The 15818-nt window shown below is 43.4% G+C and overlaps 1 protein-coding gene across 1 annotated transcript in view; it reads left to right on the plus strand.

The window, feature by feature from the left end:
- ZGLP1 (zinc finger GATA like protein 1) overlaps nt 1-15818 on the plus strand; it is a 546271-nt gene that overhangs the window by 86040 nt on the left and 444413 nt on the right. The window contains exon 2 of the mRNA XM_078659174.1: nt 9361-10043. Coding sequence (XP_078515300.1) covers nt 9412-10043 — 632 coding nt within the window. The 5' untranslated portion in view covers nt 9361-9411. The remainder of the gene's footprint in view (nt 1-9360; nt 10044-15818) is intronic.

The following is a 15818-nucleotide window of genomic DNA, read 5'->3' on the forward strand; positions in this document are numbered from 1 at the left end:
AGGTTTCCGCCTCCTGGCAAGTGCGGCTGCACTTCGACGTCAAGGCTGGCTAAAATCCACCTCCTTCCGGCAGGAAGTCCAAGCCAGAATACTGGATATGCCGAGCAGCCAATGCCTTAGCCATTTTGGGTCACTATGACCGGCAGATGTGGTCAGACATTGCAGATTACATGGCACTCATCCCTGATGCTTCCAAGGCTGACGCACAGCAAATTCTCCGCGATGGACAAAGAGCAGCGGAAGAAATCATCGACTGTGCAGTCGATATGGCTAACACAGGTTTCCGCCTCCTGGCAAGTGCGGCTGCACTTCGACGTCAAGGCTGGCTAAAATCCACCTCCTTCCGGCAGGAAGTCCAAGCCAGAATACTGGATATGCCATACGATGGAGAATCTTTATTCGGATCCCATATCGATGATGCCCTTGAATCCATCAAGAAGGACACCGATCCGGCGAAGTCCTTGGGCACACTGCAGTTTCGTAAGCAGTCCTTTCGAGGTGCGCGCGGACGCCGCACTTCTTCCAACTTTCGAGGTGGACAGCAATACTGTTCATACAATCAGAGCGGCCAACGTTACACGCCCACTCAGCAGTCTCGAAAACAACCCGCCAAGACCTACAGAGGAAAGCCGTCCTATCGTGGCGCAAATCAGAAACGCCAATGACTTTTGCCACTCTCAAAGTGTTGGAGGACGAATCTCTCTGTTTTATTCCCAGTGGTCCTCAATCACCTCGGACCGCTGGGTTTTGGACATTGTCAAACGGGGTCATACCCTGGAGTTCACAGAGATTCCTCCTTGCACCCCACCTCATGGCCCACCTCCTCCACATCTCGAGGAGCTTTACCATCCGGTCCGTCTTCTTGTGTTGAAAGGGGCAGTCGAAGTGGTCCCAAAACATCTAAGAGGGAGGGGTTTTTACTCTCGATTTTTCCTCATACTCAAGAAGAATGGAGATTGGCGACCCATTCTGGATTTGAGGGCTCTCAACCAGTTCCTAAAGTCTCAATCATTCTGTATGCTGACGCTACTGGAAGTCCTGCGTCTTCTATCCAGCGAGGATTTTATGACCACCATAGATCTTCAAGACGCGTACTTTCACGTTCCAATAATCGAACAACATCGCCAGTACCTGCGTTTCAAAGTGGGAACAATGCATTTTCAGTTCAAAGTTCTACCCTTCGGACTGCGTTCAGCTCCTCGTGTGTTCACGAAGGTACTGGCCCCAGTGGTGGCTCACCTGCGTCTACAAGGAGTTCAGATCTTTCCTTATTTAGACGATTGCCTTCTCAAGTCTCAATGCCACCATCAGCTGGGTCGGGACACGCACCTTTGCCAACAGGTGTTTCAGTCTCTGGGGTTGACCATCAACGTCGAAAAGTCACAGTTTACACCTCTGCAGACCAGATCCTTACTGGGAGCGATCCTAGACACACAGTTCTCAAAAGCATTTGTCTCTCACGAGCGACGTCTGAAGATACTTCGTCTCGTCTCACTCATTCGACGAAAACAGTCCGTTTCTGTTCGGACGTTAAAATCATTCTTGGGAATGGCTTCATCTTGTATCGCACTGATCCCAAATTGCAGGTTGCGCACCCATCCTATTCAGGAAGAACTGGACTTACAGTGGCGTCAGGTCTCCGGGTCCTTCAACGACCTAGTTGCCGTCACTGCCCGCATGAAGATGAGCCTGTGTTGGTTGGCGCAGCCCGCGAATCTGAAAATGGGTATGTCCTTCCTCGATCATGTTCCATACCTGACGCTGACGACGGACGCCTCCCTGGAGGGGTGGGGCGCTCATCTCCAGGGCCTCTCTATCAAGGGCAAGTGGTCGCCGACGCAGCGCACGTGGCATATCAACAGGCTAGAATTGATGGCGATCTTTCTAGCGCTCAAGTCCTTCCTCCCAGTTGTTCACAGGGAATCAGTGCTAATCCAAACGGACAACACCACCAGTATGCACTACGTGAACAAACAAGGCGGAACCAGGTCTCCACTTCTGTCTCGCTTGGCCCAGCCAATCTGGGATTGGGCTCTCCGCCATCGCATCACCTTGACGGCTGTCCACCTTCCGGGTGTGTCAAACCTCCTGGCGGACTCTTTGAGCAGGTCCACTTCCTCAACACACGAATGGGAACTGCACCAAACGACTCTGGATCTTGTGTTCCACCAATGGGGTCACCCAGATCTGGATCTCTTTGCAACACCGGAGAATCGGAAATGCCCGTCTTATGCAAGTTGGCATCCCCACCCAGGGTCCTGCGGGAATGCCCTTTTGATCAACTGGTGCGATCTATTCGCTTACGCTTTTCCACCGCTCCCATTAATACAGCGGGTACTGTGGAAGATGCGGAGGCAGCCCTGCCACATTCTGTTGATCGCACCTCGTTGGCCCAGACAGGCATGGTTTACGGAAGTGCTGCTGATGTCCCAGTGCGAGCCCATTCCTCTACGTCCTCGTCCAGACCTACTAACTATGGACAAGGGCCTTGTGTGTCATCCAGATCCCTCAACGCTTCAATTGTGGGCATGGAACCTGAGCACCTTGAGTTCGCGGACTTGAACATATCCCAGGAGTGCAGAGACATTCTAGCTCAAGCCAGAGCTCCGTCTACCATTAAGACTTACAAACTTAAATGGAAGCGGTTCTGTCATTGGTGCGTTTCAGCCAATATCCATCCCATCCATTCCACTCCTGAACAGCTCCTTCCTTTCTTTTTGAGCCTCGCTCAGTCAGGACTCTCTCATTCTACACTGAGAGTTTTCTTAGCTGCAATATCTAGTTTCCGACATGATGGCTCTTCATCCCTCTGTTCATCACGAGTTATACGTCAATTTTTCAAAGGGCTCTTCCGCAAGTTTCCACCTGTGCGTCGCCCTCCGCCAGCTTGGAACCTCAATGTGGTATTAGCTCAACTTATGAAGTCACCATTTGAGCCTATCCATAAGGCCGATATAAAATTCATCACCTGGAAGGTTGCACTTCTTCTGGCTTTGACCTCATCTCGTCGCGTGAGCGCCCTTCACGCTTTCACTGTCAAGCCACCTTATCTACAGTTCAAACCTAACCGAGTGGCACTGCGTACCAACCCTTCTTTCTTACCTAAAGTACCTACGGATTTTCATTTGAATGAGCCTGTGTTCCTTAAGACTTTCTTTCCAGACCCAAGATCTCCGGCGGAGCAGCGCCTACATTCGTTGGACATCAAGCGATGTCTTAAATTTTACATTGCAAGAACTGCTCTTTTCCGCAAGTCCGACCAACTGTTCATTGCATACGGACGACTGCGCAGAGGACATCCAGTTTCCAAGCCGACAATTGCCTGGTGGCTTTCCTCAGCCATTGTCTTTGGCCACCAACAAGCGGGCAGACCATTACAGTCTTCAGTGAGGGCTCATTCTACGAGGGCGATGTCTTCATCCACCGCCTTGTTTGCTGGTGTGCCACTTCATCAGATTTGCCATGCAGCGACATGGTCCAGCAGGCACACCTTCACCAAACATTACTGTTTGGATGCCATCAATGAAGCGGATACCGCAGTGGGGCAGGCAGTGCTTCGCCATCTTTTTCAGTAAGGTGAGCCTCTGTTCCCTCCTCCTTATTGTTTTCCTGTGATTGCTATTATGTTATATAACTGTATTATTTTTATTATAGTACTGTCTTGATATATTCTTCATATGCTTAGCAATCTCAGTTCTAGGAGGTTTACTGCTTTCTATTCTATTCAAGCATGTGAATCTATGAAAGACACCCCTAATACTGGAGAAGAACAATTGTTACTTACCTGTAAACAGGTGGTTCTCCAATATTGGTGTCTTTCATAGATTCACATGCAACCCACCCTCCTCCCCTCAGAGGCTCTCTTCTCCTCATGCGCTCTTAGTTACTTTGTGCTACGAAAATCTGAGGGCTTGAGCTTCTGAGGAGAAGGTTCTAGAGGGTGCTGGTGCCTGATTGGCTGCAGTTTGGACTAACATAATGACACTAATATGTTATAATTGGTTTTTTCTCTTTGCCTTGCATTCCTATGTAGGAATCGTTTTTGGAGGATTTCAGTTGTATTTCCTTGCTTTTTCTTGTATTATGTGTATATATATATATATATATATATATATATATATATATATATATATATATATATATATATATATATATATCTCAAAACACAAGGAGTAAATGGTACTCCCAAGGTCCGGTGCACACTCGGGTTGTATGTCGCCCATGGAAAATCCGCAGACGCGTTTCTGGCTCTTGCCGTCATCAGTGCGGCGGCACAGTCATTTAAATAATACTGCCATATGGTTGGTGGATCCTTGGCCAATGAATGGCCAGATAGCGCTTCAATCACAAAAAGCTTTATTGGCAGTATGTAATGACTGTGCCTGTACATCCCTTCGCCTGCCGCTATTTGAAACGAAAACACTGAGTGTCACATATCAGTGAAGTACTCTAGCTTTGAATAAGCCACAACCTAAATAGGTCAACAGAGTTCGTAAGCGGCGGTTCAGCAGCCCAAATTGAATGCAAGACACAGTATCCCACCTGGGGCCAGCCGAACACGCGGCGGGTGCAATCCGGAAGCGGTGGTGGAAACCGCCTGTAACACAGCAAAACACAAGGAGTAAATGGTACTCCCAAGGTCCGGTGCACACTCGGGTTGTATGTCGGCCATGGAAAATCCGCAGACGCGTTTCTGGCTCTTGCCGTCATCAGTGCGGAAAGCCGTAAGAAAAGCGGCACAGTCATTTAAATAATACTGCCATATGGTTGGTGGATCCTTGGCCAATGAATGGCCAGATAGCGCTTCAATCACAAAAAGCTTTATTGGCAGTATGTAATGACTGTGCCTGTACATCCCTTCGCCTGCCGCTATTTGAAACATATATATATATATAACAATTGTTCTTCTTCTTAGCAGAATCTTGTCCAGGTAAAATCTAAAGTCCTGTAGCCAGGTAACCCATTTTATACCCAAGGGAAAGGGTTGGACAGATTCAGGGGACCCTCCTAGGGGAGGGGCAGGACAGAGGGTTGGCTACACCCATGTCCTCTGTCTAGTTTCGCACCAGAGCAGGAGCCAATGGTCCCAGAATTGGTTTGAGCTGGACTATCAACAGGGACACCAAATGTGCCCCCAGTGCAGACTTTCTGGCACTCTTAGTGCCCCCACCCATCCCCAATACACTAAACCCTGTCTGGTAGGTGGTTACACCTCCCTGTGACAGGATGCCTATTGTCATGCCTTCCTCTGCTCAAGCTTTGCTTAGCAGCAGGAGGGCAGAAATGTGTCTGTGGCTGGCAGCATCCATTTTGTGCTACCCGGGTCGAGTAAGCTGCTACCGGGTAGACCGGTGACCCATGAAGCTCGCTTCTGAAGGGTGGAAAAATATCTCCCACACCAGTTACTGGTATGGAGGTATGATTCCAAGGTGTTTGACACAAAACACGACCTGTTTCTATGTAGCCGTTTTAATGTTAGCATTTACCGCGAGGTTATAATGCAACTTAACCTATATATCTGGCTGCATCACAGACAACCCCGGAGAATGGTTTCTGAAGGCTGCAGAGGGCCCTACTCATGCAGGGGCACCCTCTCACGTAAAACCCAGCACCCTGCCTTCAGAATTGATAAGGCCTGCCATTGGGGTGACTGATAGGTTTATAAGTGTAGTGATATAGATAGATATAGTTGACCTATATCTAAGTAAGTGGTGCAAGCACCAGCTTACACAGGTTGCAGTGTCATTTTGAATGGCCCCTCATGGGTGGCATAGTACATGCTTCAGTCCATGGGCGGTCTCTGGGGAACCTTTGCCGTGGGTACATGGTGTACCATATAGTAGGGTCTTATTGGGGTACCTCAGGATCCAAACTGCAGTGTACCTAAAGTACATACATAGCAATCTAAGCGAGAAAGCAGATAGACTGGGGTCCTGGATAGTAGGATCCTAGCCAGACTAGTCCAAAAACAGTGAGACATAAGCAAAAAGTGGGGGTAACCATAAGAAGCAGATCCTACTTTCCTACAGTATTCGGTTGCATGCTATAATAAAGACCTCTGGCTTACATGGTGAGGGCATGTGACTAGTTTCAGCTGTTTAAGGTTTGATGATGTTGCGACTCTTAGTAATATGAGACTGTGAATATTAATGGTGGGCACTGTCTCTGTACCAATTTCTAAGACGGCGCTTATTTTTCCTGTGTAGAGCAGTCCTCTTTTCATCACTTTTAGTGCGATGTAGGGAAGGGCTATATAAACAGTTATCATATGACCGGTAGCTTAAATTTCAAGTGCATGCCACTTGTTTAAGCCACAGAAAGACCGTTATCAGAAGTAACCAATTTGGAGTATTTGTTTCCACAAGATAAATTGGACAGTTACCTCTAGAAGAATCACATACGTTTATCAAAGTGATTCCTTGCATCCTTGCAAGCTCATACATATTAAATGTAGTGATTAGCTCGTATTAGAGTATGATGGTATTAACTTGCATTGTTTTGATATGGCGCCTGTTTTCAATCTTGATTTTGTCAGTGAACCAATCTGCAATGGCGCAGATTTTTAGACTGTTGTAGCTGTTTTACCCTGGCTTTGGCTTAATTAATGTTAATGTCAAGAACATTTGTATACATTTTAGCAATATGGTGCCCGGTCTATACGCCGAGGACAGGTCATCATATTGGTCCATTTGAGAACTTCACCAGAGGCAAAAACTTAAGATATTTGATACTTGCCTTTAGGCGATAGACCAAACTAATAATTTCAGAGGACACTCATAGTCTTACCATACTTGTCTTTTAAAAACAAAATTGCAAGTTCAAAAGATTTAAAATGTTATAACTAGTTGCTCCTGTTCACTAACGTAATATGGCATCTAGAGCAGCCCTCTTCTATTCGTTTTGTGCTAGTGCCATGTTGGCGGCGGTGACATATGTACAATTACAGAGAAATATTGTCTCTTCATTGCTGTTCGCTTCACAATGTTTCATTTACAATTGAGGTGCTGAATGAATATTGATTTTATTTTAGGAGTATTGGGGCCAGGATTTTATAACCTTTTCCATATTGAACAAAATGAAAATTTTAAACGGATTTTATGGAGCTTGGTGATCACTTCTTTACATAAGGTATACATTTGGATCAGGTTAACCGCATCTGCGCTAAGCGTTTTACCGCTGTGCGCTGAAGATTGCGGAATCCCGCGGTTCATGACGAGCTCAGCTCGTCATGAGCGTACGACAGGCGTACCTCATGACGAGCTAAAGGTCGGGGTTAAAGGTCGAATTGACTTGTATACAGTGAAGTGTGACATAATGAGAGTTGAAATAATGATATTTGTTTATCGGCCTATTTCAGACGTTTTACTCAACACAAGAAAATACAGAAATATGGGGAAAGAAAGTAACGCATTACCTTATAAAATCCTGTGGAAATTGAGTAAATGGTCTATGTGAAATATTTTGAATGGTATTAATGTTATCAGCCTTCCATGAACAAGAGTTCTAGTTTGAGGTGTATTGATAATTTCCTTAAGCGTTCTGTTTTTGCCTTCTTTGTTGAATGACTATGATTCTTTTAATGATATAATGAAATGACTTAGCTTGCACCGTTGTCTTCATTTATAAAACAATTGTTGTTTGCTCAATGAAGCAGTGCCAGTATGACCAGTTTTGGTTATATTTGGAATTGGATATTTTAATGTAGGATTTGTATATGTTTTATATTGTGTCCACTGTAAATGTTTGGCACTTTGTATATTCATTTTAGCCTGAAGATGTTTCGTAGGAATGGAATGCATTGGCTACCGTTGATGATTCACTGACATTTTACAACATGATTTCTGAATAAAGCAATATGAAAATATGACAATGTTTCATCTGATTTATTGATCTAGCACAAATGTTTGAAAATTGATTTGTTTTTCTTTGACTCAATGTAATTGACCCCACATTTTGGGTCGCACTGTTTTAGTCTAAAATATACCTTGAGATATGTAATATGTGGATCACACACAGTAGTTGTAATTTAACACAGAAGCCCAGGTCCAGTTTTCAAAATTTTGTAGCACAGCTCAAAATCTCCAAACCACGACAACCAGATATACTTTGTATGTATGATGGTTCAGCTTGTCTATAAATATCTGGACAAAGGTGTTTTCCAATGTTTTGAGCTTGTATAATTCTTTTTTTCCTACTGCCGTCTACTTGGTAAAGAGTAATGTTGAATCTACAATGAAATGCTGAAGCAAAAATAGAAAAGGCAAAATGTTAGCAAGTTTTAGTCTTGGGATGTAAGGTACGATAAGCGGTCTTAAACACTTGGCAAAGCAACCTGCAGCCTAGAGTGTCAAATATTTGCCATGAATATAATTTGATCAAATCTGCCCATACTCTTTGGTGGATGTATACCAGAATAAAGTATGCTCATCCGATAGCTCCTAATTCAATTTTCCAGGCTTGCAAAATGATTTCCTATTGCGTAATTTTTTTTTTGTTGCTTGGGGGAGGGGGGGGGCTTGTTATAGTTGATATTTCATTTTGCATTTCATAGTTGTGGAGATTTTTGACTAGTCATGCCCTTGGTAAATGGGGCGATTTTTGCAAAATGCTTCTACAGAAGCCTTGGTTATATAGCATAAAGTTAAAACATCTATTTCACCCCTTACTAACTAGAATAATCATTGCCATCTGATGTGGTGCAAATTGTGCATTTTGTTTAAGATAAATTAAACCTGTAATTGGTTTTTAGGAGTATAAATTGTTTCATAGGCTTCAGCTTAGATTAAGGCAAGATTTTATTGTACTAGAATGTCTGTATATATTTTGCGCAAAAGGACTTGTGCAACACTTTCTTTAATCCACTCTTCCAAAATCGCATCTGAGCCATTTGTCTCATACTGTCTAGATAATAAGTTTCAAAATTAAGTTCTTTTTCAAGAGCAAGAATTATAGCACAGTAGACCTAATTAATTTGCAGTTCCAACCCAAAATGGACAGAAAGTTGACATTCTTGTATTTAACGTGTTTACGTAAATGCATTTAACAATTAATATTTCAAAAGGGAACCCATTTGTAACGCACGACTTTTGATAATTATATTTTACTATAAATTAGGCTTAGATTTTGCAAAATTACAAATGAATCCCCTGACACTACTTTTTTCAATTAATTTACACCTATTTAATTTTTTCATTTCAGAAAGAAATTGTTAAATGTACCGTCCTCCAACGTTGGTATACATTTTTATTTGTTCACGTACTGTGGGCCGATATGTGAGGTGTAAATCACAGCGCTCTCAGTGATAATTCTTTGTTTTTTTCTAAATTTTCAATTCTGTTACATTGTTTTTTTCTTTTTTAGGCATCTAATGGAGAGTTCTATGTAACCATCTCACTTGGATTCTTTAACAAAATGGCTTTTTGTTTTGAAATCCCAGAACCGAGCATTCTATATTTTTTGCAAGAATCTGCAAAATGTTTACCCAAACCTGCTTTTGATGACAATTATTTATCAATAATAGCCAATAGTCACGTACTGCAAAGTCCTGCAAACAGTGTGCTCAGCCAGTTCCCACCTTTGCCAGGTGATCCGGTGCTCAGTATAACGGATACCCTGCATAACTTCTCTGCACTTCCCCTTGGCTTTCCACAGACCCATGGTACATGCAGTGCTTTGGATGCCCTTAACCTCATCAGCTTAGAATGCACTAGCCTTGTGAATGCACAAGTTGTTCAGCGACAGCACTACTCAGGAAATCAAATTGATAAAGTTTCACAAACCGAACTCACCATTGAAAAAGAAACGTTGACCAGAAGTACGTGCCTCAATGACTGCTCAGTAGAGGCAGTTGATCGGAAACCTACTGAAAGGAGAGATGAAAATTCTAATATTTCCCTGAAAAAAACACCAAGAAAACAGAAAAGACCAACGAGGAGTGCAGAGCGTCATGACCCCGCTTTTCGAGGTGTTATGCTACAAATGAAACTGGAACGTGATAATGAGAATTTTGGCAACTACAAGTTTTTAACAACTGCGCACTACAGGTAGGCAAACAGAGTTACGATTTTAATGTTGGTTTTTGTCTGACACTTGCATTTTACAGATTATTAAGGTCTCAACTGTAATACAAGTGATTTTAAATGAGATCTAGAGGGATGCCTCATGGACTGTGTTAAGACTGGACTCCAGAAAGGAGACCACTTGCGAGCCAATGACAATGCAATCTTGAGTGAGCACTCTAGAGCGAGGTTTTAAGTTAAAAATTGTTGAGCTAATAAACACATAAAAAAAAGAAGGGACTGCCCTTCAAGTAGACAAGGAGGAATTATAAGCGTTCCCAGGTAAGCATGGTGACTGAAATGTCACCATATCAGCAATTGCACTGACAATTTCCCATCAAACTAATATTATATAAACTCCCCTACATTACACTAACATGATAATTAAATCAAAACCTGAAACCCAACCCACATAATGACCTCAGCAATACTCCATGACCTAAAACTACCTCTTTCAGTAATCCTAAATATAATCCTATATCCCCAATACTCACCATAATGAAAATCCTAATGGTTACCTCTAACCATAAAAACATAAGAGTAAAATTCTTTAAAAAAAATTTAAGCATATCAACCCTGACACAAAACCCATGACAATAATAAATTCACATATTTCCAAATGTAAGAAATTATTGAAAGCCCAAAATACAAGGGACATTCGGCCAAAAATAAAGAAATTGCTCATTGCATCAGTGAGCAATCTCTCTATTTTTGGGTATTTTGGGCTTTGTTTCATTTGCTATACAACATGATTTACAAGGTATGTACTTCTCACTAATTTTGTCAATAACTACGTTCCAAGATGTCCAACACATTAGACTGCAATGTTGTCTCTTCTTTATGTTTACCAGTCATTCTTAACCCCTTTGCTGCTAGGCCTTTTTCTCCCCCTGTGCTAAGCCTTTTTTTTTGGCTATTTGGGGTAGTTCGTGCTTAGGCCCCTGTAATTTTTTGAACACATAAGGCATCAACACCAAATGTGTGTCCTTTTCTTCCAACATCCTGGGGATTCTAAAGGTACCTAGGGTTTGTGGATTCCCCTGGAAGGGACCCAGAAATTAGCCAAAATACAGAAAAATTTTGTTTTTTGGGGGAAAAATTGAAAAAAGTGCTGAAAATGAGTGTCTGGGTTTTTCCCTACAAATGGTATGAAAAAAGCGATTGTGGGGCTGAAATCGCCATTTTCCCAGCTTTTAGGGATTGACAGACTTTTGTCACAATACCAAAATTGTTTACACAGTTTTGGCATTTTTTCTGGGACATAGCAAAAATAGGCTATTTTTTGTGATTTCAACCTCCTTACAGTTAATTGTAGACATGGGTATGAAAACAAGAATGGATCTTGGGGAGCTATACATTTTTGAAAAGTAGACCAAATTCTGAATTCAGCAAGGGGTCATTTGTGTAGATCCTTCAAGGTTTCTTTATAGAAACTAACAGTTAAATATAGGACAAATTGAAAATTAGTTGAAAAAAACAGCCTTTGGTGTCAACGTTTTCACCTGTAACAACTTCTAATTATGACAGCTCTTTGAAAGCAAAATACTGTTGCATCCGCTGGAACTTACTAGTTGTAGGGATATATAGGACTTGTAGGTTCACCAAGAACCCAACAAACCCAGAGCCAATAACTGAGCAGTGACTTGCAATTTATTTTATTATGTACCGGGTATATAGCAATTATTCTGGGAAAATGTATACATGGAAAACCGGTATAAAAGACACCTATGTATTTCTGAAATGGGAAGAAAGTATAGAGTTTGGAAATAGTAGATATTTGCACATTTTCAAAATTGGGAATACTCATACTAGCATGAGAATTATCGATCATTTTTCTAAATTTCTACTTTTTTACACATTGTCTTTCATTTGGAAGGCAGAAATGCATCAAAAGTCAATAGGTAATAACAGTTACTTTACAAATATGAATTACCCCAAGTCTCCCGATAAAAATGGTACCTCACTTGTGTGGGTAGGCATAGTGCCCACGACAGGAAACGGCTCTAAACGCAACGTGAACACACCACATTTTCACAATGAAAAATTATCCTTTTTTTTTTTTGCAAAGTGTCTAGGTGTAGTTTTCGAACCCTAGCTCTGCGTGCACCCAGGGGAATCCAGGATGGTGAGACTTGACTGGCTTTCACTAGGTTCCGTTACCCAGAATCCCTTGCAAACCTAAACAATTGTCCAAAACCCCACATTTTCCTCACATTTCTGTGGTGGAAAGTTCTGGAATTTGCATGGATCCACAAATTTCCACCCACCCCGCATTCCCCAAAGTCTTCAGAGAAAAATGGTACCTCACTTGCGTGGGTAGGTCTAGTCCCTGTGACATGAAACTGCACAAAATGCAACGTGGACACACCACAATTTCACAGTGAAAAAAGACCCTTTTTTGGCAAAGTGCCTAGCTGTAGTTTTTAACCCTAGCTCTACCGGCACCTAGGGAATCCTAGCAAACCTATACATTTTTAAAAACTAGACACCCAGGCGATTCCAGGGAGGTATGGTTTGCATGGATCCCCCAATATTCCCTACCCAGAATCCCCTGAAACCCTTGAATTTAGCTGGAAAAAAATCACTTTTTTCACACATTTTTGTGTGGAAAGTTGTGCCATCGCCGGGCTGACACAAATTTCCAACCACCCAGCATTCCCCCAGGTCTCCCGATAAAAATGGTGCCTCAATCGTGTGGGAGGTCCAAGTACCAGCGACAGGCAAGGGCCCTAAACGTATTGAGGTGACATCAACATTGCCTAGCTCAAAACTACCTGGTTTTGCAAGGGGGGTCACCTGGGTTTTTGGCCCCGTGCTCGGCGGCCATCAGAGAAACCTACCAAACCCACACATTTCTGAAAACTAGCCAACTGGGGGATTCCATGGAGGTATGGCTTACGTGGATCCCTCAACGTTTCCTTACCCAGAATCCCCTGCGAACCTCACATTTAGCTGAAAAAAACACTTTTTCCTCACATTTTTTGTGTGGGAAAGTTGTGGCATCACTGGGCTGATCCACATTTCCTACCACCCAGCATTTCCCAAGGTCTCGCGATACAAATGGTGCCTCACTCATGTGGGAGGCCCAAGTACCTGCGACAAGCAAGAGCCCAAAACATTTTGTGATAGGCAATTTTGATGTTGCCTCAATATGTTTTGGGCCCTTGCCTGTCGCGGGTACTTGGACATCCCACACGAGTGAGGCACCATTTTTATCGGGGGACCTGGGGGAATGCTGGGTGGTAGGAAATTTGTGTTGGCCCGATGATGCCACACCTTTCCCCCACAAAAATGTGTGGGAAAAGTGATTTTTTTTTTTCAGCTAAATTTGAGGTGTCCAGGGGATTCTGGGTAAGAAAACTTTGGGGGATTCACACAAGCCATACCTCCCTGGAATCCCCCAGGTATCTAGTTTTCAGAAAATAGTTTGGTATGTTTCCCTAGATGGCTGCCGAGTCCGGGGTCAAAAACTCATGGGGACCCCCCTTGAAAACCAGTTTGATTTGTGATGGGTAGGTTTTGGTACTTGGCCCACCCACGTGAGTAAGGTACCATTTTTATTGCAAGACCTGGGGGAATGCTGTGTAGAAGAAAATGTGTGGATCCACGCAGATTCCAAAACTTTCCCACAACAGAATTGTGAGGAAAATGTGTTTTTATTAACTAAGTTTGAGGTTTGCAAGGGATTCTGGGTAGCAGAACCTGGTGAGAGCCAGTCAAGTCACTCCATCCTAGATTCCCCTTGGAATCTAGTTTTAAAAAATGTACAGGTTTGCTAGGTTTCCCTACGTGTCCGCTGCGCTAGGACCCAAAATCCACAGGTAGGCACATTGCTAAAATAAGTCAGTGCCTAGTGGGCTTTCTGCAGCCCTGGAGGGAATCGGGGGAGGGGGATTCACCCCGATATGCCCCCAAGGGGGCAGAAAGACTGTGGCTATTGTTTGTGGGGGTGGGGCATTGGTATGACCACGCATATAAAAAGTCTGCTTAATCTCTGGTGCCTAGTGGGCTTTCTGCCCATCCAGGGGGCAGATCAGGGGCCACTGCCACCATATGCCCTCCCGGGGGGGAAGCAAAAAGACTGGAATTTCTCTGGGGGTGTGGTTGGGGTATTGTCATAACCATTATGGACAAGTCCCAACCCTAAAATAAATTGTGCAAAAAAATCCCTGGCATTTGGTGGGCTTTATGCCCCATCTGCCCCCAGGGGGGGGCAGAAAGTCTGTACTAGTGGCAGGGGGGTGGGGGCATTGAGGTGCACATTTTGGGCAGCCCCCACCCTAAAGAAAATTGAGCGAAAAAAAATCCCTGGCATTAAGTGGGCTTTCTGCCTCACGGGGTTGATTGGGGGCTGCGGCTGTAATGTTTGCGGGGTTGGGGGCATGGGCATTCCTGTTTTGGGCAGCCCCCGCCCTAATTTGTATATGCCAAAAAAAATCCCTGGGGTCTAGTGGGCTTTTTGCACCCCCAGGGGGGCAGATTGGGGGCTACTGCCCTCATCTGCCACCCAGATGGGCAGAAAGACTGTCATTGCACCTTTGCAGACCAAGTAGGCGTCCTGTTCCGACCCCCCGTGTTTGACAAGAATTCTTTCAGTCACGAAGGATACGTATTTACCCGGCTGCTTCCTTGACCAGCACCGTCTCTCCGACCTCCGGCTGAGACTGCGTGAGGCTTTTAACTAAGATTTCACAAACGGCTGACGAACCCGACCAGTATTCGGGATCCTTTCTATCTTTACCAGATTTTTCGTCTACTGGCGCAGTCAACCGATTTTGAGAAGCTTGCTCTACATCCGACTGTTTTTCCACCACCTTTCAGACGTACCACTCCCCAGTCACTCTCTGGCTTTATTAACTTTCATATCTTCCCCTGATGCCCACTGTCCACTGAGTAGTTGTGCTTCCACAACCTAGTCGGATATAAGGCGACCCATTGATTGTCTGCCCCACCGGGTTTTTCCACTGTCCTGATGAAGACCCCCTAGCAAGGTCCTAGCGAGTACCTTCACCGATTTTGGGTCGAAACGTCGACACTCCCTCTCTCCCCTCAGCTTCTGTTAATTGTCATTTGGCTTTCTCCTTCGAAGCATGAGATTGTCTTGATTAATTTGTGAATAGCTGGCCATTTGCCGTTTTTTGTATATTAAAGTTTAAACTGACTATTAATTTGTCACGTATTCAGTTTCCCAACACTGTCCATCACCACCCTGACCTTTCCCTTCCCTTAGGGGCACCAAGTGTGTATATACATTTGTGCATTTTATGAACTATTTGCAATTTATTGCATTGGCTGATTGTGATTAAAAACAATGTTGCTAACTTTCTTTGTGTGTGTATATATATATCCTGGCAAACCATTGCATGCTGGGAGTTGCAGTTCCTTTGACCATCGGGAAAATGAAGCAGGTGACATCAATCATCGCTTTCAGGGCGGAGACCATTATAACTAGCTTTGTTGGGGCAGGACTTTTTGGCAGCATACTCACCACCTGTTTTATTCTGGGCGCTGAAGAGGCTACACAGCCGAAATGCATACGCCCATTTGCCAATAAGGAATAGAGACTCCATTGTGTTCCCCTATCGTGGCCTCTGCCTTTCTTTGTGGAGGGTATTTTGGATATATATATATATATATATATATATATATATATATATATATATATATATATATATATATATATATATATATATATATATATATATATATATATATATATATATATATATATATATATATATATATATATATATATATATA

This window comes from Lissotriton helveticus, chromosome 1_1 (genome assembly GCF_964261635.1).
Source record: "Lissotriton helveticus chromosome 1_1, aLisHel1.1, whole genome shotgun sequence".
Classification (NCBI taxonomy): Eukaryota; Metazoa; Chordata; class Amphibia; order Caudata; family Salamandridae; genus Lissotriton; species Lissotriton helveticus.